The 21651-nt window shown below is 36.9% G+C and overlaps 1 protein-coding gene across 3 annotated transcripts in view; it reads left to right on the top strand.

Moving 5' to 3' along the window:
• The window catches only part of ASCC3 (activating signal cointegrator 1 complex subunit 3), a 255345-nt gene extending 234550 nt beyond the window's left edge, over positions 1-20795 (top strand). For all 3 annotated transcript variants that reach the window (XM_048296916.1, XM_048296915.1, XM_048296914.1), the window contains exons 38-42: positions 9199-9350; positions 9855-10005; positions 15815-16021; positions 17808-17983; positions 18076-20795. In XM_048296916.1, the coding sequence (XP_048152873.1) occupies positions 9199-9350; positions 9855-10005; positions 15815-16021; positions 17808-17983; positions 18076-18211 (822 nt within the window). In that variant the 3' untranslated portion in view covers positions 18212-20795. The remainder of the gene's footprint in view (positions 1-9198; positions 9351-9854; positions 10006-15814; positions 16022-17807; positions 17984-18075) is intronic.
• The last annotated feature ends 856 nt before the right edge of the window (positions 20796-21651 follow it).

The raw sequence follows: 21651 nt of genomic DNA, 5'->3' as shown, positions 1-21651 counted from the left end.
ATGAATGGCCACTGAGGCATTGACTAGGTTGAGGGAACACCCCTGCTCTACGCTGAAAACCTCAAGTTAAAATCTAGTTTGTTATCAGTGACAGGGTCTCATAGATAAAGCACAGAAGGTTCCCATGGCTCAAAAAAACTGCCACAACTTCCTATGTGACCTTGGCCAACTCATTTAATTTTTATTTGCCTCAGGTACCTTTAGTACAGTTACAATAGACAATATATTCCATTCAAGCCTAGCACTCTCTGTTATTTTTACTGAGAAAAACTAGAGGGGTCATTTAAGATGGTGCTGAACACTCCAGTAGCAGCTCAAAATCAAACATTTTTCCATTTCTTGCAGGAGAATGAACATTAAATAATAAAAATTCTAATGAAACTATTTTTCTAATATTTTTATAAAATATAATTATTATTGTAAAGACAATACTCCACCTTTTTTTCCTATCTTATTTAAGAATGCCTGAAACTAAATCTAATATCTTTTTTTACTTCCTTTGTCAAGCCTTATATTTTGTGACTGTGTATTCAGCGATCAGTTCTTACTCTGCTGTTCTAAGACTATTGCCTATATTTGCATTAATTGAAATGGATAATTGAGGCAGTGACACTGTCACTCTCAGATTCAGCAGGGCAGTCTCTTCTCAGAAATAATGTGACAGTTGCTGGCTTTGCATTGGGATTGGCCACAAGCCTCCACTTGTAGTATAATCGTTGATAAAATATTTTAAAATTGCCAGGAGTAGAACTGCCATGGAGCTCAGCCCTAACCTTTGAGAAGTGTTTACCTATGGATGTGTTAAACACATCTCAGTAGGGTAGCTGGGCATTGAGAGAAGATGGACATGAAAACAGATTGCAAACTGCAGAAGAAAGACTCATCTGCATGGGAAACACGCACATCCCTGTAACAAGGACCTTGTAATGCTGTCACTGATCTTTCCCCATCATGTTACTCCTCTGGAGAATCTTAATTTTTACAGGAAAGAAATATACTCTTTGGGTTAAGCACTGTGTTTCCTTAGCTAGATGGTGATGTGTATAATACTGCTTTACCCATTCTAAAACAGTTAAAGTAAGTAAGTTGCTTCTAGTCATTTAAATTGCATTTTTGCTAGAGGTCTTATGAGCAATATCTTTGCAGTACATGTTCAGAGTTGTCAAATATTGCACAAATATGCTGCCCAATTCAGCTCAGAGCTAGTTGATGTATGAAATACTTACTGTACTAAACTGCAGACTGTGCTGGGTGGATGATGGTGGCTCCTCAGAAGGAGCAGTAGAACACAAAAAGTACTTCTGGCCATGCAAAGGCAAAGGAGCCCATGTTGCCATTTTGGGACTCAAAGAAAGAGAATGTCCTTCAGCTTTGCACTTCTCATCCTCCCCAAACCTCCTCAGTTCATAACAGCCACTAAAACTTTGGAGAACCATGTCGCTTGAGTCTTTTGTTTTGCTGCTTATGAGGAAGTGGAGAAGTTCTTAGAGATCCTAAGAGTGGTTTGAGCTCATATATTGCCTGTTGGTAGTACAGGTGTGCCAAGTGCTTGCTGACAGGTGGTGGGAGGTACAGGAAAGGCCTATTTTACAGTTGTGTATGTAAGCTTTGTCCAGAAGTGTCCAGGGAAAGAGCTTTTGTGTAATGGTTGCATTGGCAACTATAAATAAATGGGCAGCTTTACTGAACGAAGGGAAGAGAATCAAATTAACTTGAGAATGCAGAGGATTACTCAGAAACAAGTGAAGAGCAGATGCCACATCTCTTGCTGCTGCACATATTCTTTGTGTATGCAGTAATATTCCAGTGACAGCACAATGTTTGCAATTTTACTTAAATACTGGCTGCTTTCATGGCTGTATGGCTATTATTCCACATTAGGAATGTGGAAATAATAGAATAATAAAAAAATCTTGTAGCACTTATACTGTGTGGCAATGCTCATTTACAGATATTAAACAGCAATGGATCACTTTGTAGGGAAAGTACCTGGACATGTTGGGCTGGAATTGCTGCCTGCTTGTGTAGGTGTATATATATATGTGGGAGAAGGGAGGGTTACCTTTCTGGTGTTGGAGTTTTGCTTGCTGTGGATAATCAGTGATCTGGTGTATGGAAGCATCTTGGTGATGGTTTAATGATGATTTGGTGCTGCTTGTGCATAATCCCTCCCCCACCTATGACAAACCTTTTCCCAGTAGGGGCTGGAGGAAATGAGTAATGCTTAACCCATTTGTGTGATCAATTCACTTAAGCAGCTACTGTGAAATGTTAATCACAACTTTAATTTGTACTGCATTAGCATTTTGATTAACTTGTAGGCTTGCTAGCACACTTGAAGCACTTTTACTCATAGTTACAGCTCGGAAATGACTTTTTGATTAATTAAGTTTGTTAGACAGCAGCTGAGCTTCCTGAATGCTAACCTTAAGGGGCTAAAAGTTCAGGAGAAAGTTACTGGGAATAACTGTTGCTGTTGAAAAGGATTCTTGTGAATGCACTCAAAAAAATTTGATTATTGACCAAATATTGCATTCCTACTTTGAAGCTGACTCTAAACTGTAAAGAGGACAGATTTATTATGAGAAAGATGTGTATCTGTCATGGTTTTGGTAGATTTGTTTAATATTTGAAACAAATGCTGGCTTTAAGAAATTGTTTATGTTAGGAAACTGGGATTTATTGCAAAGACATTCTTATCAAAAACGTTTTATTCTTTTTGCAGTTCACTGGTATAGTAGAGAATATCAATTTATTAATTAGTAATTTGAAGTTAAATTGGCTGTTGGGACTCAATGAGTTCTGAACGTTGGCTTATGCCCCACCAAGTTTACATTGCTGGTATCACACTCTGTAGCTGCTTTTGTTTCTGTAATACTATTAAAAGAAATCAGTAAGAACCCAAGGTTGCACTCCACTTAATGTAGACAGTAAATGGTTTGTCCTTTCTGTTCTGTTCTGAAAATACTAATAATGTTACTATGGAGGCTAAAGGATGAATACAGAGATAGGAATCTTATGAAGCAGCTAGGAAGGTTTTAATTTGCATACATCAGTGAGACCTTTATGGTGATGGGAGGATGAAGAATTAGTCTCTCATAGGGGGTAGCAGAGCATATGGAAGAGGGGACTGAATATGCTTGTAAAAAAAAGTGAAGAGAAGTGGGATACAGAGGGCAGTATAAAAGGAGTGCCTTCTGAATAGGATTAATTACAACTTATTCACTATATCTCTGATAAAGTACAAGGGGGGATGCTCTGTAGGCTGAAACTACACAGCTGTGTAATTTATGGGCGATTTAATTGATCTGAAAGAACTCCTCCCCCTCCCCAGATTAAAACATTTCTAAAAAGTAATTTTGGACTAGACCTCTGAATTTCAAAGGTTCTGTAGTTACCTGTTTCACTGATATATAACATACCAAAGGTAGTGACCTTAAACTCTCTGTAATACTTCAAATAAATTCCAACTTTTCAAGTCAGTTGCTGTTTCTAAGATATGTAATTGAAGCATCATAGTCATGATTTATATAAAAACATGAACTTAAAGTACATGGCATGCTTTAACATCTGAAAAAATACTTTTATTAGTAGAATATCAAGTCACGTGTGGATCATAATATAATTGTATGTGTTGGAAGGCTTCCTACATTTGAAGCATGTGCAAAAAAAAATTATTATTATTATTATTATTATTATTATTCTGAATTCATAGTTTTTAGGAAGAAAGGTAAAATGCATACCCTTTTGTCTATTATCTATAAATATTTGTCACATAAATTCTGTAGTCTTAAACAGCTGTAAGTAGGCACCATTCTAATGATTTTAATAGCTCTATGGATTTAAAATCCTACATGTAACTGAAATCTAGTCCTAGACTAAACTTCAAATTAATGAATAAAAGCACTCAAGAAAGTGTCATAGTCTGTGAAGCATTGATACAAAAAATAAAATTAGTCTTTTAAGGGTAGATAAATTTGAGCCATGAAACTCACCCTGAGTACACCTGAAGTTTCATCCCCCATCCACGAAGTCATTACCCCCAATGGCATCGCTGTAGGCACTCAACTCAGCTGAGTTATCACAGGTGTAATTCTCAACTGCAATAGCATTTCTTACATTTCTTGAGCTTGCCTCTGTTTCCAGAGCAGTTATTATAGTTTCATTGTCACATCCCTTAAATATAATTTATCCACGAAATATTAACATTTTTATTTACAGGATTTAAGTTGAAATGCTTAGTATATTCACAGTTATATGACAGGTGACTTCAAAAAGAAGAAATTATTCTAAGCAGTATTCAGTCTGTGTTAATAAGATGCAAGCTGTATCACTTTTAACACTTCAATAGCTTATCTTAAAGGAAAAAGCTATTTAAGTCATTTGAGTAGATCAGAAATTCTGCTAGTTTTAGTCTGGTCCCCTGCCACCTACCCAGTCGTACAACAGTCATCCAGAGTATCTGACTTTCAAATGAAGGATATGAAAGTAATACCAAAACCAGTGTTTATAAAAACTTCGTAAAAAGTCTCTAGAATAAAGAATTTAGCAATCAGGATATTTTGGTAGCCTGAAAAATCTTCTAAATGAGTGGGAGTGAGTGGAGGAGGGGGCTATGTTCATTATGGAACAATTTAGTATCTGTTATTTTGAGCACACACAGGGAGTGCTTAATAACACCAGACAAAAGCAGTGTGTTGCTATCAGTGAGTGTGCCGCACACTCGTCTTCCACATCCTGCCTCCATCTTTGCTTCCCCTCAAACTAGGGAATTATAAACCATCATTTAAATTCCAAGCATCGGTAATAACTTTGGCTAGAAAGAGACAGATTGTTAAATCTCAGCTTCATGTTAGACCAGAAAGGTACCATTTGATCAGTTTAAATCATTCCGTACTTAAGGATAAGCAGACACTGCTCTTAAAAATAAGGAGATGAAAACCTGATCATAGATGCTGAGGGCTTGGTCTTAATGCACTCCTGGAATGATGACAGCAATAGCCAGATTTTGATGCAAACATTTTGACACTCAGTTCTGAATGCCATCAGAATGAAAGTTTTTGCCATACCTGACAAGAACATCTACATCAGTTGTTGAGCATCAGCAATTTTGTGCTGCCCCTGCCATGGTTAGTAGGTTGTTGTTTTCCACATTGGCACAAGCCAAGCTATTTTTTATAGTGACAGACAAAATGTAAAGGAGGTGTCACTAATTGCTATTATTACTTCGTATTTGACCAAGTATGACATTTGGAAGGCTTAAGAGCTATTGTTTGAATCTTTCATATAAACCCATATCAGTATAGGCGTCTGCTTTTATTCTCCTAAGCACAGAAGGAGCTCGAAATGTTGGTAAACATATTTTCTACTATAACAATCAATAATTTCCTTGACTCCATCTATTTACCCCATTTATTCTACTTTATGTTTAAAAGTTGTGGGCTTAGAGGGGGGTTTTTTGTTTTGGTTTATTTGTCTTTTTTTAATTTGTTGGTTCACCAAAAAATACATGTATATGTGTACAGAAATACTTTTCTGTAGTTAAAGCATCCTTACTGATTCTTGTTTCATTTCTTGCACTCACTGTCCTCTTAAGTTTTTCTCTGTGATGAAATTACCCTGTAGTGGTTTAAATTCATAGGCTAGAAAGGCAGGTAACCAATTTGTGCCATTTCTCAATTTAGAATAATACTCTTAATCTGTTCCAATCTTACCAGCTCAAAGTTATTTAGAATTTACTTACTTCTTTGCAAAATAAGAGCTAAAACAAGCCACAAGTTTCTATAAAATTATACTGGTTTGTACTTGAAAATAACAACAAACCAAACAGGTAGCAACTAGATAAACTAGAGAGACTAAATACGTTATTCATCAGATAATACAAATATTAAATACTTTAATTTTTTGTGCTTTGTATTATATTCTTTGTTTAGTTGTTTATGTTTACATTTGGAAATAGGGGAATGACTTAATTTGTTACCTTGAGTATTTATAGGAATTTCAGTAACCATTTAAGTATCAAGCATCTCTGTGTTTTTCACTTAGAGGAAAATGAAACATGTGGAGGTTTCCAAGGCAGCAGATGAAACAAGCCAACTTTACCATTGTTCTGACTTTTTCACAATGTCACTGTCTTGGATTTCACATCCAGATAGAGATGCTGTGAATAAATTCTATGGGTGAAGAAGCAGAAAATAAGGAGGAAAAGAGGATTTGCCATGTGGATTCATTATAACAATGTGGAACACAGAGTCTCACACACACAGGCTTTCCTTACTCCCTACGGGATATCTATCTGCAGGCCTCTATCAATTTCTAGGAGATTTTCTATGTGAAAGGATCCTCCAGTTAATTTCAGAGTATAGCTTGGTTTAGATTTATCTTTCTCTTACATCTTCAGTCTTCTTTTCCCCTTTTCAAACCTCTGTTTAAAAGGGGAGAGAGGGATAGATTTGGAAAAAAAAAAAAAAAAGAAAGAAAACAACATAAACAGTGTTATGCGTGCGTCTTCAGAAGCATTTTATGAAATACCACTCCTTCACGCTGACTAAAAATACAATTTAGTGTATTCTTCTTGTTGCTTATGAAAAATATAGGATATCTGTGCACCCATTATTCTTCACATATGTACAATATGTACAGCAGTATCATATGGGGGAACATGATGTTTCAGGCTGTCAGAATAGCAGAAAAGAACAAGAATCAGGTAGTGGAGAACAGGAGGCAGATACCAGACTGTCTCAGCAACACAGACTGTTCAGAAACACAGACTGTACTGTATGGATAGTCTTCAATATACTTTAAAATGTGAAATCAGGTAAAGAGCAGCTTGCCTTGTAATTTTCAAAGACTGACTCCAGTCTGATGCTGAGAACAATTCCATCCTTATGTGAGTAAATGTCATGTGAACCAACATATAAATCTGCAGGCCACAAAGCTGCTCCTTTCAAATGTGATTTCTAACATAATTTTATTTTCTGTTTGTTGAAAATAGTCCTACATGGAAATCACTTTGGCAAGCCAAGTGAAAAGACAGAAAATGGAAACCAGTAAGGTTGTGTTGTGAGGTACTGGTTCTAGGGTCACTATGAATGTTAGAGAGTTTTAGGGTGCTATGACTTTTCCTACAAAAAAAAATTAAATATTAAATCTGAATCTTTATTAGCTGAAAGGCACTTTATCCACAATTCATGAGAAATGAGACAACATTTGTGTAATACAGGGTAACACTTTAAATATTTTTCTGTCACTGATTTTATCACCCCGATCTGGAAAAAAAACCTGTTGAAACTGCATTGTAAACTGCTAAAATAAACTGTGTGACTTGGCCAGGAGTGAAACTAACTTGTGTCTTTAAAGTCAGTATTTCTCCAGAATCAGTGTAATTTAATTGAAATAGCTCTGCGTGTGTAAACAACTCCTTTGTTTAAAGAAGATTTCACTGTTTAGTTTGCCTTAAGTAAATGCTGCCTTTTGTTTGTCTGTAAAACATTTGATTAAATGTAAAGACTTACACAGACAGCTTCTCCTCATTACACTAGTGGCTGGAAAATAAGTTAAAATGGTGCAGGTATCTGCTGCCTAAGTAAGTATCAAACAATATCATTTGTGTTTACAAGAAAAACCCATGGAAACATCTGAAGCCTGGTCCTAAAATCAAACTACAACTCTCCTAACACCAGGATGGTATTTAAAAAGGTGTTGAAACCGTTCAATATACCAGATTCAATATATCAGTATTCCTTGCTTCCTTAAAAAAAACATTTTCTAGTATTTTAATCAAACACAGAATTCCCTAAATTACAAACTACTGTTAAATATATGACTTTCTACTCTAATATGAATTAGAGTGTTGTAATATGAGGACCCACACTTTATTGTGATCACAATGTTATTGAAGAACAAAATAAGCAAGACAACTAACATAGCGTCATTTTCTTCACCAGCTAAAATGCTTTCATGAATCACAGTCATTCTTTCAATGTACTCTAGACAGGGTAAAAAGTATATTATATATCCAAATAGCTGCATTTACTATTAAAAATAATTGAAACAAAAAATTCATGTTTGGTTCTTTTTCCCTTGGAAGAACTCTTAAATTCACTTTCAGACTAACCAAACAGAGTGTAAGTCCAGTCAAGAAAAAAAGCAAGCAGAACCATTTTTTTCATGTCCATAGGGCCATTTGCATTGCAAAATCCATATTGAATTAGCTTTAGATCTTTATGCTAATGGTACCAACAGTATACCTCTTATTTGTATTGTCAAAATATGGGAAGTAGTGGTGGAATGGAAATTCATGAGACATGGAAGGCAGGATGATTTTTAACACTTCGAAGTCTGATGTATAGCTGGATAGGGGTTTTTTGTTTGCTTGTGTTCTCTGTGTACTTTGGGAAAGCTTTTCAGGATCAGGATAGAGTTGCCAAAGGAGAGACAGCCAAACATCCCTCATTCTCAAGACAGTCAACTGTTTACAATGCAAAGGGTGAAATCCATTTTGTTTCTGATCGCTTTTACTCACCCTAGGTAAAATATAAGCTATTTTGTAAGCTTTCTTCAAGATTTCAATTATGTGTCAGTGTTAAACAAAACCTCAAATATGCTAATAAGCTAAATTTTAGTGCTTTTATCTAGTCCAATTCCAGGGATTTTTTAAGTACTTAGTTCAAATGGAAATAATAATTGCTCCTGGTAAATGATATTTGTATTAATTTTTGAACAAATGTAAATACATTGGTGGTGTTCTTAAATAGTTCAATTATGTAGTTCTGAGAAAGGTCTCATGTCAAAATATAAACAAATACTGCCATTAATTTTAACCTTTTCCTTTACAGTAAGTGTTAAGATTCATTCCCTTCATTCTAGGCTGGGTTATGTCAAAGAGCACTTACTTGTACGGAAAAGATTCTACCTTCAGTTCTCACCCCCAAAACCATTGTGTAAATTACCTTTTCGAGAGTAAGAGCTGATGACAATGATACAGGATTTAATTCATCTTTTTTCAAGGTTAATTCCAAAGGTGCCTAACTGCCATCAATAAAGGTTGAAGTAAATTCCTATGTTAAGGCCTAGAAATCACTGTATGTTCACATTAAACATTAATGTTAAACATTAAATACATGCTCTTCCTTGTATGAACCAGGTATGCAATTACATTTGCATTCTTTGTTTTTATTATGTGTCTCCTTTGCTTAGGCAATGCTGGATGTTGCAGCACATCATGGCTGGCTGGTGACTGCTCTGAACATAACCAACCTGGTGCAGATGGTGGTTCAGGGTAGATGGATACATGACTCATCCCTGCTTACTTTGCCAAATATAGAGCTCCAGCATCTTTACCTTTTTCGGTATGTAATTCTTTTAAGCATTAGCAGGTTTCCAATTTCTTTCCACTTCCTGCTGCTGATTGTTTGAATGTCATTGTTGGGCCCGAGAATGTTAACAAATCAGAAGCAGAACTCTGTCTTTCACAGTGATGCTTTGCCAAATGGATTTTCTGTTTCTGTTTTCAATATTCATGGATTAATTAACCCCCACAGATTATTTTGAGAACCGTGATTCCAGACAAATTAACAAGAGACCACTGGAAGGGTTCCAAGTGCTAACAAATCTAACTCTGTATGTTAATTATCTCTTTATTTTAATCTATTATAAAACTACCTTAGTATCCATCTTAACATCATAGATAAGGCAAAGCTCTATAGATGCTTAGATGATGCATAGATAATGCTAACCAAAAGTAAAGGACCACTCTTTAAAAACAGAAAACAGTACTGAATTTTACAACCAAAACAACTGAATACAAATGTTTGCTTTCCCTCCCTGGGCATATGTTTTGCTGTCTGTATCAGGAAGTGGAGCCAAGGCCAAAGGAAGAGTGTGCATGGAGGTTACCAAGGACCTATCGAGTGTCTTCCCGAACTAATGGCTGCCTGTGAAGGAAAAGAGAATGTTTTTGCTTCCATTGTGGGCAGTGAGTTGCAAGCAGCGCACATTTCACAGGTAACACTTTCTATTTGTGATCATTATCACCAATATCACATGTGATTGGAAAGGAAAAGTAGTTGGGAAAAGAAATACTCTGTCCCCTTCAGTAAGTATCATGTGACGTTCTGTATAAAGTGCAACACATTCATTGCTCTAATTTCAAGGTACTGCTGGCTTTACAAAGGTTCTTCTCTGCTTGTTTTCTTAATATTATTCTCACTTATTCCCTGCTAAGCAGTAACAAACTCTGGTTTATGGCTGATATTACCACATCTCTCTGCTCTAAAGATGCTTCTCTAGGTCATTCAACCTGCTGAGTGTTATCCACCTTTTCATAGCTCTGCACTAGGAATACATGCATTGCAAATGTCATCATAGCTGTTTTCTGAAGTGGTCTGCCAAACACCATTTTTTCTGAGAATACTCTTAGTAAAAGATCCAGCACTCATTTTGTATTTGAAACAGAAAAAGGAGATGAAAATTTCATACTTCACAGGGGAGGGGAAAAAAAAATACTATTCCAAAATGTTGAGCTACTAAAGTCTTGTTTTCAGTTTGATTTTCAAGGCATTTGCAGCAAAGGACAGCTATATTCCATAGCATTCATCACATGCTAAGCCTATTGATTTCAAATAAGATGAAAACTTCAAAAGCTATGCTTCAAATGATTTTTATTTGAATGTTTAAAAGGACAGCAATATATCCTGGGTTTGACTGTTCAGCTTCAGTTAAACCTTTTACTGGTATGCAGACAAGAAGAAAAGTACTTAAATGTCTATAACAGATATCTGCATTTGTAACCAAATTAACATCAAAATTTTGAATTAAGAAAATGTATTGACATCAAAAAAAGGCTTCCTTTAACAACAGATTTCTAACATAATACACATTGATTTAAGTCCAACTTTTAGATGTGATAAAAAATTAGAACATTGTTGTAATTAGTTCAGGGAGAACTCAGAAGTAAACTTACTTAATTTATTTGCATAAATTGCCATTCTGTTATCTTTAAAAGCAAATGCAAATTGGCTCTGTCTGATATGATGATGGTTATTTGGCTCAAAAGTGCTTCAATTTGCGTAGCAATCTGGTGTCGTCTCTGCAGTGAGGCGATCCCAGGTAACATACAAATCCTGAATTATTCCAGAAATTAGTATGTTTAAAGCATCAATTTAAGTGCTAATTGCAGTAGTAATGAGAAAAAGCAGTACTACTGTGAGATTTGCATCTACTGCCCCATCAGTATGCCTGGAACGGCTGCTGACTGGCAGAGGATTTGGCTGCTAATTAAATAATTGTATGCATGGCAGTGTTCTCGTCTGATTCAATAGATGAAGATTAATCCTCAGATAAATATGTTTGGCTGGTATTGAAATGTCTTAGCAGTTTCTTCAAAAATAGTTTGTGTGTATGTGGTGTGTACGTTCACACTGCAAATGACTCTATGCCTCTATACATCTATGTTTGTAAATACAGATGCATATAAGAGGGAAAAACATAATGTCTTGCCATCACATGAGGAGAAAGTTTCATTTCCATGAGCTGAGAATGGCTGTATTGGGTATAGCAGAGCCATGACTGTATTGTTATAGGGCATGACAAATGTGAAACCTTTATACCAATACATTATATTCCTTACTCTATTTTTTACAGGGAAAAAAAAAAAAACCTATTGTAATACCTTGCAAAAAATTAAAATTCATATTGAGACTGCCTGTTGAGTGTCTTCATATGTAAAGTCTTAAAGTTCTCACATAGACAGGGGCCAACCAAGAGAAAAATTCTTCAGCATCTGTATGATATGTTTTCTATAAAGAAAGAATACTAGGCTACAGAGTTTAGGCTTAGCCTTTTGACAGACATGAACAGAGTCAAATAAAATGGTAAATATACCACTAAATTGCCAAAACCATTCTTTTCCTAAAAAACATTTTACTTCTTACTCAAAGTATATTGAACCCATATCTTAAAGCTAAAGATTATTAGCAAGAAACTGGTAAAAACAGCTTAAGCTTTACATAAATTTCAGGCAGATGGGAAAAGGAAGAAATTTTACATTTGGAAGGGAGAAAATGCCTTTTAAGCAGATTGGTAATTAATTTTTAAATAGCAGCTCTTGAAGTTGCTCATGGATTTGGAATATCAGGCTAGGTCCTGGGGAGACAGATTATGGGCAAAAATACTAATGATGTTCCCAAAGGTTTGTGAAGAATTTTTCATTTCATTATGATTTGAATCTATGGGCTTGGTAGATAAATGTATATATATAGCACATATGTGCATGTATATATTGGATATGTTGACATAGTTAAAAGGAGGTCATATATGCTTGTGTGTTCCTATACAGCAAAAAACCAGTAAAATTGTCAAAAAATACCAAAGCGACATGGTAGCCTGACTTTAATTTTACAGAATTTAGTATTATAATTCCAAACCTTACTGAAAGTCAGGGGAGCTTTAAAAGCTGACAGCCTAAATTCAAACTATTTAGACTAACCCCAAGCTCTGATCAAAGCTCTATGTTTGTTTCAGTGACTCATTGTGAATCATACTTCTTTAACAAATCTTTTTCAGTATCTAAGTCACTTAAGCATTAGGCACCTTGTAAAATATTAAGTTGATATTGATATTTTTGAAAGAGAAAAAAGAAACTTCAAGATTGAAAATAAATAAATATTATCTCTACTATGGTATTATCTACTTTTACTCTGGAAGTGTCTGTGTTCTTATAATCTTCTTTTCATTTTCACCTGCTACTACTTGACTTTTTTCTTTGGTGAGAAAAGCATTTCTTCATTTTCCCCACATTGCATAGATGATAAAAAGGCCTCCTGCTGTGCAGACTGTATCAATGATCAAGCAGTACTAACTTTGCCTTTGATTTTCAGATATACAAGACTTGATAAATCAAGGAATCATAAAATCCTTTAGGTTGGAAAAGACCTTTAAGATCATCAAATACAACAGTTAATAGCCAACATAGGATGACGTATTAAAGCTACTTTTTCATCTAATTAGAAAGTTACTCAGAGTTACTTTGTTTGTTTCTATTATGAAAGCTACATGAGGACATGACAGCCTTTGACAAATAGATTATGTTGGGGTTGTATGGTATAAACCAGCCCAAGTCATAACCTTCACCAGATTATGATGAAGGTAACAAGTATTGCCACTACAGGAGTTAATAAATTATGATCTCTGCTGAAATTAAACTTTGTTCTAACATATTTGTACCAGTTCTTGTCCTTTGAGACACATAAAAGCTTTCAAGGTAAATGGTATCTAAAGTACAGCCAAAGAGGTGATCACCCCGTTGGTTTGTATCAGGGTTCCTCTCCTGAAGTCAGCAGAAATACCCTGCTTAGACACTCTCACACAGTGGGTCTGTAGAGTTCCTACTCTAAGTTTCTTCTTAAAAACCTTTACATTCAACGTAAAATCATTTGCCAGTTGAGATGTTACTACTCAAGTTGTCATCCAGTGTGATCTGCTGGAGGTGGGTTTAGTAGTCTCGTGTATGAAGTGTATCAAAATCCTGGCAACAACAACTTAGTTAAGAATGTCAGTGGTATTTTTTTCACCTTCTTCGAAGTGCCGCCTTTTTTTCCCCATTTCCTTTCAGAGTTGGGACAAAGACAGATGTATTTTTCCTTAAAGTCCTAGCTGTTTAGTTTCTGTTACAGTTTTCCTGTCATTTCCTAGCTAAGACACAGTTAAGAACATCGGTGCAATTCATCTGTGTCCCCTGCTTTTACGCTGCAGTTCCTGAGCGCTCACAGCTGGCCCTCCCCATCTTCTGCGCTGAACAGACACAGCTGTTCATGCAATACACAGAAGAGGAGAGAGAGAGAGAGAGAGATTAGTTGGTAGCTGAAATCAGTTTTCTCATTTAGTTCAGCCAGGCTCTGGTAATGCAGCCATTTTAATCCAAATAAGCCTATGCTGCAGCCGAAATGGGCAGTCCTGCCCTCCCCGTGCCGTTTTCACCTCCTCTGACCCAGCTCACCGCACAGCTGCACAAATGCTGTGTCTGCCTCAGGCAAGGAGGTGGGAATGAGCATCTGGGGACGAGGGGAGGAGGAGGGAGGAATCCTATCAACCCTCTCACTGACAGTCAAAATGGCCTGTAGCCAAGTGGCTATGTGAATGCTTGTGCCAGCAGGGGAGGAGTCTGGACCACTTCTTTCAGTGGCACTGAAGGCTCATGCTTATTCAGAGTCACAGGATTAGAGAATATGTTTCCACAATCAGCTTTAAGCTGATCTAAGTTCATGCTGTCACCAAAATGATTAGCAAGCTGATCCATCTAGCTGCACAATCCCATCATGGCAAAGCCAACATACCAGGGATAGAGAGGGGCACAGCGAGCTGGTGGGGAGAACGCTGGAGAGAGAGACAGCACCACCTTTCTGAGGGCAGCACGACCTTAGGTCTGCTTGCCATGGCTGCTGTATCCCTAATTATGTATTGACATATACTATTACTGTCAGTATGACTAGTGGCAATGATGTCTGCAAAAAGCAAACTTAGCTTTCGTTAGGCCTCTATGCCTTCCAGCAAAGAAAAACTAATCAGATGCATCAAGCACAATCTAAATGGAAATACATTTTGTTGAAACACAATATGGTCAAACCAATACTTGAAAAATAAAATGCTTTTGTTTTTTCCACATAAAACATTTCTGTCCCATGCTATTGCCCATGTGATTATGCCCTACCCTCTTCATTCCCACAAGTTCCCATTTTGGTTTCTGATGGCTCTTTGCCAAGATCAATATTCTTATTTCCTTCTCCTTCCCACCCTCTAGCTTTTCATATATGCTGATTCCTGTTCTGTTCCGGGAGTGGAGGGGAAAGACAACAGGGCAGAGGGTGATTCTTGGTCTTTTGTTTTTTTCTTCCAGTGCCATCCTGATCTATGTTTTTCAGCCATAGGAAGGCCACAAATCACTGCCTCCATTCCACAGCCAATCCCATTTCTTTTTCCTAACAGATTTCATTGAGTGAACGTGCTAATTTTCTTTTTCACTAAATGAAAGCCTACATTGCTCCCTTCCATTTTTGTCACAGCTTCTCAGAGCTGCTTTTCCTTGTCTGATAGAGACCAAAATGAGAGAAACATAGGGCTGCATATTCAGGATGCCTTTTTAAGGTTAAGAGAGTGTCATGTTGATCTACACAGATTGTATCCTCCAACAACAGTTCTCTGCACAAGGATGAGGGAAAGTTGAGGACCTGTTGCAGTTCAAGAGAAACTGCAGAGACTTAAAATTCCTCAGGAGAATTCTAAGAAGGAGAGTTCATGAAGATCGATGCAAGAAAACCTAAAAAAAAAAATAGGGATAACTTTGGATATGCAGTTGAACTTTTGGTTAATTATCTGAACTGATCCTCTGAACTCTCTGAGGTTTGCCTATTGCTAATTAGCACTGCAGTGACTTGTTCTTTATGGATTATGCTAAGGAAGTTTAATTTAAAACTTAATTATATTAGTTTTTAAGTGGCTTATAGGGAAAAAATACTTTAATCGGGAGCAGTAAGGAATTTTTCCTGTGTTCAGACATCAGTAATCTTAGTATGGCATGTGGAACATGCTTGAGGAGTTTCACATTTGTTTTGTTTGCTAGGAAGAAAGTAGCATAAGAGGTTAATGAAAGGTATTTTATGCTTATGATTGAGAGTTGTATGATTACATATATTCTAATACACAATAAAATATTATTAATATAGAAAAATATGTAAACTGCACATTGAATTGTTGTTGTTAGAGTGATAATGACTGTACAGATTATCTTGTAATCCATAGGGATCTGTTTTTTCTACAGGCTTGGAATTTCTTGTGCCGTTTACCAATTCTAAATGTCAGTCTGAGCATTAAGGGCAGCTGGGATGATACAGTTCAGCCACAGAATGAAGTACCTGTTCCTTCTCTGACAACAGACACACGAGATGACAAGAGATGGATCAAACTGCATGCTGATCAAGAGTATGTGCTCCAAATAAACCTGCACAGAGCCCAGATGGGGTACCAGGTAGACTAATTTATCATTTCCTTCCCAAGTGCACAAGTGTCCAATAATCCATTTACATTATCAATGATGCTTTGTACAGTATAATAGGTTTCTTTATGGTTTAAGTATTATGTAAGTTCTAAACACTTTCAAAGCCTCTTCTGTATTAGTAGTGAAGAAAAATTTTTTTCAGGTTGCAATAGGATAGTAAGTAGGCTCTTAAGGTAAAATTCTAGACCAAGTCAATGAAAAAAAAATCAAACTAGTTTGTAAGCTTTCCAATTACATTCACAGATGCTTCCAAACTGCATACCAGACTCACACCTATAAATATGTTTCTACTCATAACACATCCTCAGGCCTTTACTGAGAATATTTTCCGTATGTTTTACATCTGATTCTTTTTTGAACAGCTCCTAGAACAACTTCCACATACAGTTCTTTCCCACCTACATTTCAGTCCCAGCCCTTTGCCCATTTAAAGCACATCCCATTGCCTCCTGGGCCAGTCAGCTTGCAGGGCTCTCAGCAAGTCTTGGTGTGCCAAGCCAGAAACTCCAGGAGCTGCACCCTTTTCCAGCTGCTCTGCCCCTGCAGCAGCACCTGGGTGTACCTGCATGTTGGCTCTGGGGAGACTTGGGCCTGCCTTCGTGTGGGGCACTGCTGACACTGGAGCTGTCACTCTCTTATCTATGCCTTGTCCTGTCATTTACATACCATGAGCAGCGTATGGACCACCATGGTTATAATTTTGCTAATTAATTTCTCTAACATTTCAAATAATTAAGAATTTTAATTTCCAGAATTAGAGCTCAAGGCAAAAGTGGAGAACAGTTTTAGCTGTTACTTCTGAGACTCTTAAGACAATTTCATTTTGATAAAAATAATAGTGGAGATACATGTGTTCTGTTGAAACTCCTGAAGTTATCTTACATTAGTTAAGAATTATATTTGAAAAGTATTCTTGTTTCCCAAAAGACTTTTTGTCCTGGCTACAGCAGATTCACCATAGTTGCAAAGGGAAACTGTCTTATTTTAGGAAGGACAAAGGGTCGAAGCTCATCCATACATCATTCTATTTGCTGTGCCAGCTACTGGCAGAGACTTTTCCTAAGTAGAAACCATGGAAAAGAAAGGAGCAGAAGCATTTCATGCAGTGATCACTGTTTTATAAACCTCTCCTAGAATTTTATCCCTCTTTTGTAAAAAACAGCTGGATCAAACTGTTTCTAAAGCTTCATTGCTGTGGTGGTGTTTTTTCTTCCATACAAATCTTCAGTAAAACCTTTCCCTCTACAAAACGCGAAATGAATGTTGATTGAGTAGGCTTCATTATGTCTTCAGCTTCCAGCAGTAAAGTCACTGTCTTAAAGAATTACTAAAATAATCTTTCCTTTTGATATATCAAGCTCAAATAAATAAGTGCTTGTTTTGTCTTTATATTAAACTTGAATAATACTGGTCAGCTTTATTTAAAGATGTTAGGTTTACAATTAACCCTTCTGTATTTGGAATATATTAGATAAAATTACAGAAAGAGGATAGTATTTCCATTCAAGTTTTAGTAGTTTACGAAATAAGTGGAATAATACCTGGTACTCTGAATTTTTCTCTGTGGACTGTGATTTTTATTTTATTTTTTTAACCCTTCTTCTGGAAAGAAATAACACTATTTTAGTCTGGCTGATTTATAGCCTTACCTAACAATTGACAGCAAGGTGGTTTTGAGGTGTTTTCCATTCAAGGAAAAATGACATTTTGTAAAGGTGATTTCTAGTTTTCCTAAGCTGTTTCTTTTCCTCAACAGGGCAAGCAGGACAGTAAAGCAATGGCTCCTCGATTCCCCAAAGTCAAGGATGAAGGATGGTTTTTGATATTGGGAGAAGTCGATAAAAAAGAACTCATTGCCCTGAAAAGAACTGGATATGTCAGAAATCGAAATACTGTTTCCGTTGCTTTTTATACTCCAGAAACTCCTGGAAAGTATGACAAACTTCCAAATTCTCTTAGTTATTATGTTTTCCAAGTAGTCAAGACCCAATTCCCGAACTAACAATGCTGCTTTTACTTTTCAGGTGTATCTACACCCTGTATCTCATGAGCGACAGCTACCTTGGCATGGACCAACAGTATGACATTTACCTGAACATTGTACCGGCACAAGGCACCACGCAGGGGACTGAGCCCAGGAGCCACCTGGCTCTGAAGTAGGGCTGTCTGGAAGGTCCACTCAGTCAAAAGAACTGATCCTGCAACTAAGACATCTGGTCATTCTGGGACATCCAAAAATGCATCTGCCTTAGTGGAACCAATTTCAAACCTCAAGACAACAGGGAAACTGGAAGTGACTGCTGTATTAACTCTGATGACACCCAGTTAGCCACAGTGGCCTTATTCCTTTATGAAGATTTGTCTTTTCTTGTTTTATCTTTCTTCTCTCAGAAGTCAGATTGTTAGTTGAATTTTAAGACATCAAAATAAAAGACTGAATAATACTGCAATTTGCGCAAATTCGGGGCTATCGTCTTCATTTTGAAAAGTGTTCTATAGCCTGTCTATTAATGGTGTTTAAATAGTCAACTTTTAATTTATAGGGAAAAATACAAAATTTGATCTAAGAGCTGCTGAAAATATTGATGGATGTGTTATATTTCATGTTTAATAAAAATATTCCCAGAATGTTTTGCACTGTATTTTTAGGTGTAAATATGGGAGATATAGTAACAAAATCCTCTTCATGCATAGTACATTTTGAAAATGATAATCCAAAGAAAAAATTCACAAATTTATATTAATTATATAAGCAGTAAATCTGGTTATGAGGGCAAGCTAAATCATAAAAAATATTTCCGGTATAGCAATGATGCAATTCATGTAGATAATAATTAAAGTTTACTCTTTACGTGTGTGTACATACATATATACACACACACACATATATATATATTACATACTTGAAATTTCCTTACTGTTTTTTCCTGAATTTTGTAGGACTAAGGCATGTAAAATTGGGTGTCCTGTTCTAGGGCTCAGTGCTAAAGTGGGTGATTAAGTTCTGTAAAGAAGGGGGCATGAGGCTCCAAAAATGGGGGTTGCAACAGGAGGCATGATGAGCAAGAAATAGTTCTGCCAGGTAAAAGATATTGTCTAAGAGATGCCCAGGTCTGTGATAGTACCTGCAAGGAATAAATCTGAAGGCAGAAGGTAGCAGCATCTATCTTGTGATGAGACTACACCTCCTGAGGCCAGTCCTCAAGTCTTAAGAGGATTCAAGATGCTGAGCAAGTACTTGGAGCCAACATACTTACAGAAACATCAGTGCATTTTCATTCAGATATAGACCTTAAACTGAATATTAATATTTGCACTTGGTCAGCTTTGCATTGAGCTGATAAGCATTACCTCTCCAAGGGATCATTTTGCTGTCATTTCCATTGTATTTCACCAGATGAAAGAATACAGCAGAGTTGTTACCTGGAAGCTTTCCGGGAAAAAAATGGCACTGGTGATGCTCCACCTACATAGAATCACAGCATGGCTGATTTTGGGAGGGCCCTCTAGAGGTTGTCTGGGCTAACCCCTTTCCTCAGGCAGAGCCAGCTGGAGCTGATTGCCCAGGACCACATCTTCAAATATGGAGACTCCACCACCTCCCTGGACAACCTGTGACAGGGTTTGGTCACCCTCACAGTAAAAAAACTTATTTCTTGCTGTTCAAGAGGGACCCTTCTGTGTTTCCAGGTGTGCCTGTTGCCTCTGGTCCTGACACCAGATACCACTGAAAAGGTCCTGGCTGTGTCCTTGTCAATATCTGCCATTCAGATACCCACTGACAAGATTTCCCTGAGCCTTCTCCAGGCTGAACAGTCCCAGCTCTCTCAGCCTTTCTTCATGTGAGAGATGGTCCAGCCACTCCATCATCTATTTTGTGGCCTTTTGCTGGACTCTCTCTAACATGTCTGTGTCTCTCTGCCCCAAGCCAGACATGGTGCTCCAGTAGTGTGGCCTCACCAGTGCTGATCAGCTCTCTCGACCTGCTGGCAACATCACACTGCAGCAAGCAGAAGGCTGGCTGATTTCAAAGGCTCAGTAGTTAACCAGTAATTTATTTCATATCTGGCACCTCTAAATTGTGGGAAGCGATTTGAAAATGATCAATTCTGTACTTGAGTGTATTCATCCCCTTATCATGTTAAAAATGTCATATTTCATTATTATATATAGGTAATATATTACCTATTCAAATGTACCTAACAATTTCTTCTATTATCATCCCACGTTCTCACTAAATTTACATATGATGGATGACACAAAAGCCGCCTTTGCCATTTAGACTATATCAATATAATACGGTGTTGTGTCACAGAAGAAACAGATTTTTTTTCAAATTGTTAGGCAATAGTTTGGTTATTCACACATTTAATTAGTCCATTTTTAAGATAATTGTTTCATCTACTTTGGAAGTTTAAATTTTCATGGAAATTAAGTTCTTTCTTTGGAAAACTTGGCTGAAGCAATACATTGTCCCTCAACAATTTTAATTAATTAGGAAAAAGAGCTATGCCACAGTCAAACAACATACCAACATAGTGACACTAACCCTTGTTGCTTTGTAAATGCACATCACAGAAAGTCTAACTGCAGAGTACCAGACAATAGCTACAGTATTCAGTATTAATCAGTTGAAGAGTTTCTGTAATGTCATTTGTGCCATCTGTACCTTGGTTTGGAAATACTGTATTTCCTAGCATATTAATTGTTTTTAGAAATATTTTGGTGACATTTGTAAATAACATATTTGAAGCGTTTTGGTTTTTTTTTTTACAAAAGTATTGGATTCATGAAGACAAAAGTCTAAAGTAATACAGAATGAATTTAAGCAAATTTATTAGAATCAGTATTTAGGTGAAAAATCCGGGAGAAAGAATTCTCATACATTTGAAACAGCTGCTCAGAAGGAACAATGAATGTGTTCAATCCAGTGGTAACTTATGGTGAAAAGTGAGAATAGCTGTCTAACAAAAGTATGAAAACCAAACAGAATTTTAAAAAATAAATGAATTCTTCAATGATGTAATTATCACCTTTATCGATAAATGAGCAAAGTAACAGCACACACAGAAATTTTTAATGTTAAGTTGCTCATTGCAGTTTGCAAGCAGGTTTTTGTTTTTACTCTCCCCTCCCCCTTCTAGGAGCAGCTGCAGTCATGCCTGCTCAGGTGTGGTACCTCTTCCAAAACTTGGAAAGCAGCAAAAAAGAGGCACACCTTGTGTATCAAGGCATATTTAAGTCTGCCTCTGGGACTTCATCCTTTCCCATCATTCCTGTCCTGGTCTGATAACAGCATCACAGCAGTGCCCAGCAGGAGCTAGAACAGGTTTGGGTAGGTACCACCATCCCATATCTCTTCTGCAGGAGCTCTTATAATACAGTCTGTTGTTTAGAACCTTACTTAAGATTTCAGTTCTAGCCCAGGTAGTGAATGTATCAGTGGCAACACGAAGCCATCCTCACTACTGGAGGTCTTTTTCTGTTGTAGATTGAATCTTTGGAGGCCCCAGTTTTACCCAGATGAATTAGGGGTTTATGCTGCTGACCCAAAATTGCGCTTCCTTGTCATTGCTTCTACAGACCACCTCCAGATGGTC

Source organism: Corvus hawaiiensis, chromosome 3 (assembly GCF_020740725.1).
Source record: "Corvus hawaiiensis isolate bCorHaw1 chromosome 3, bCorHaw1.pri.cur, whole genome shotgun sequence".
Lineage (NCBI taxonomy): Eukaryota > Metazoa > Chordata > Aves > Passeriformes > Corvidae > Corvus > Corvus hawaiiensis.
The sequence above is the reverse complement of the archived record's forward strand: the minus strand, read 5'-3'. Positions and strand labels throughout refer to the sequence as shown.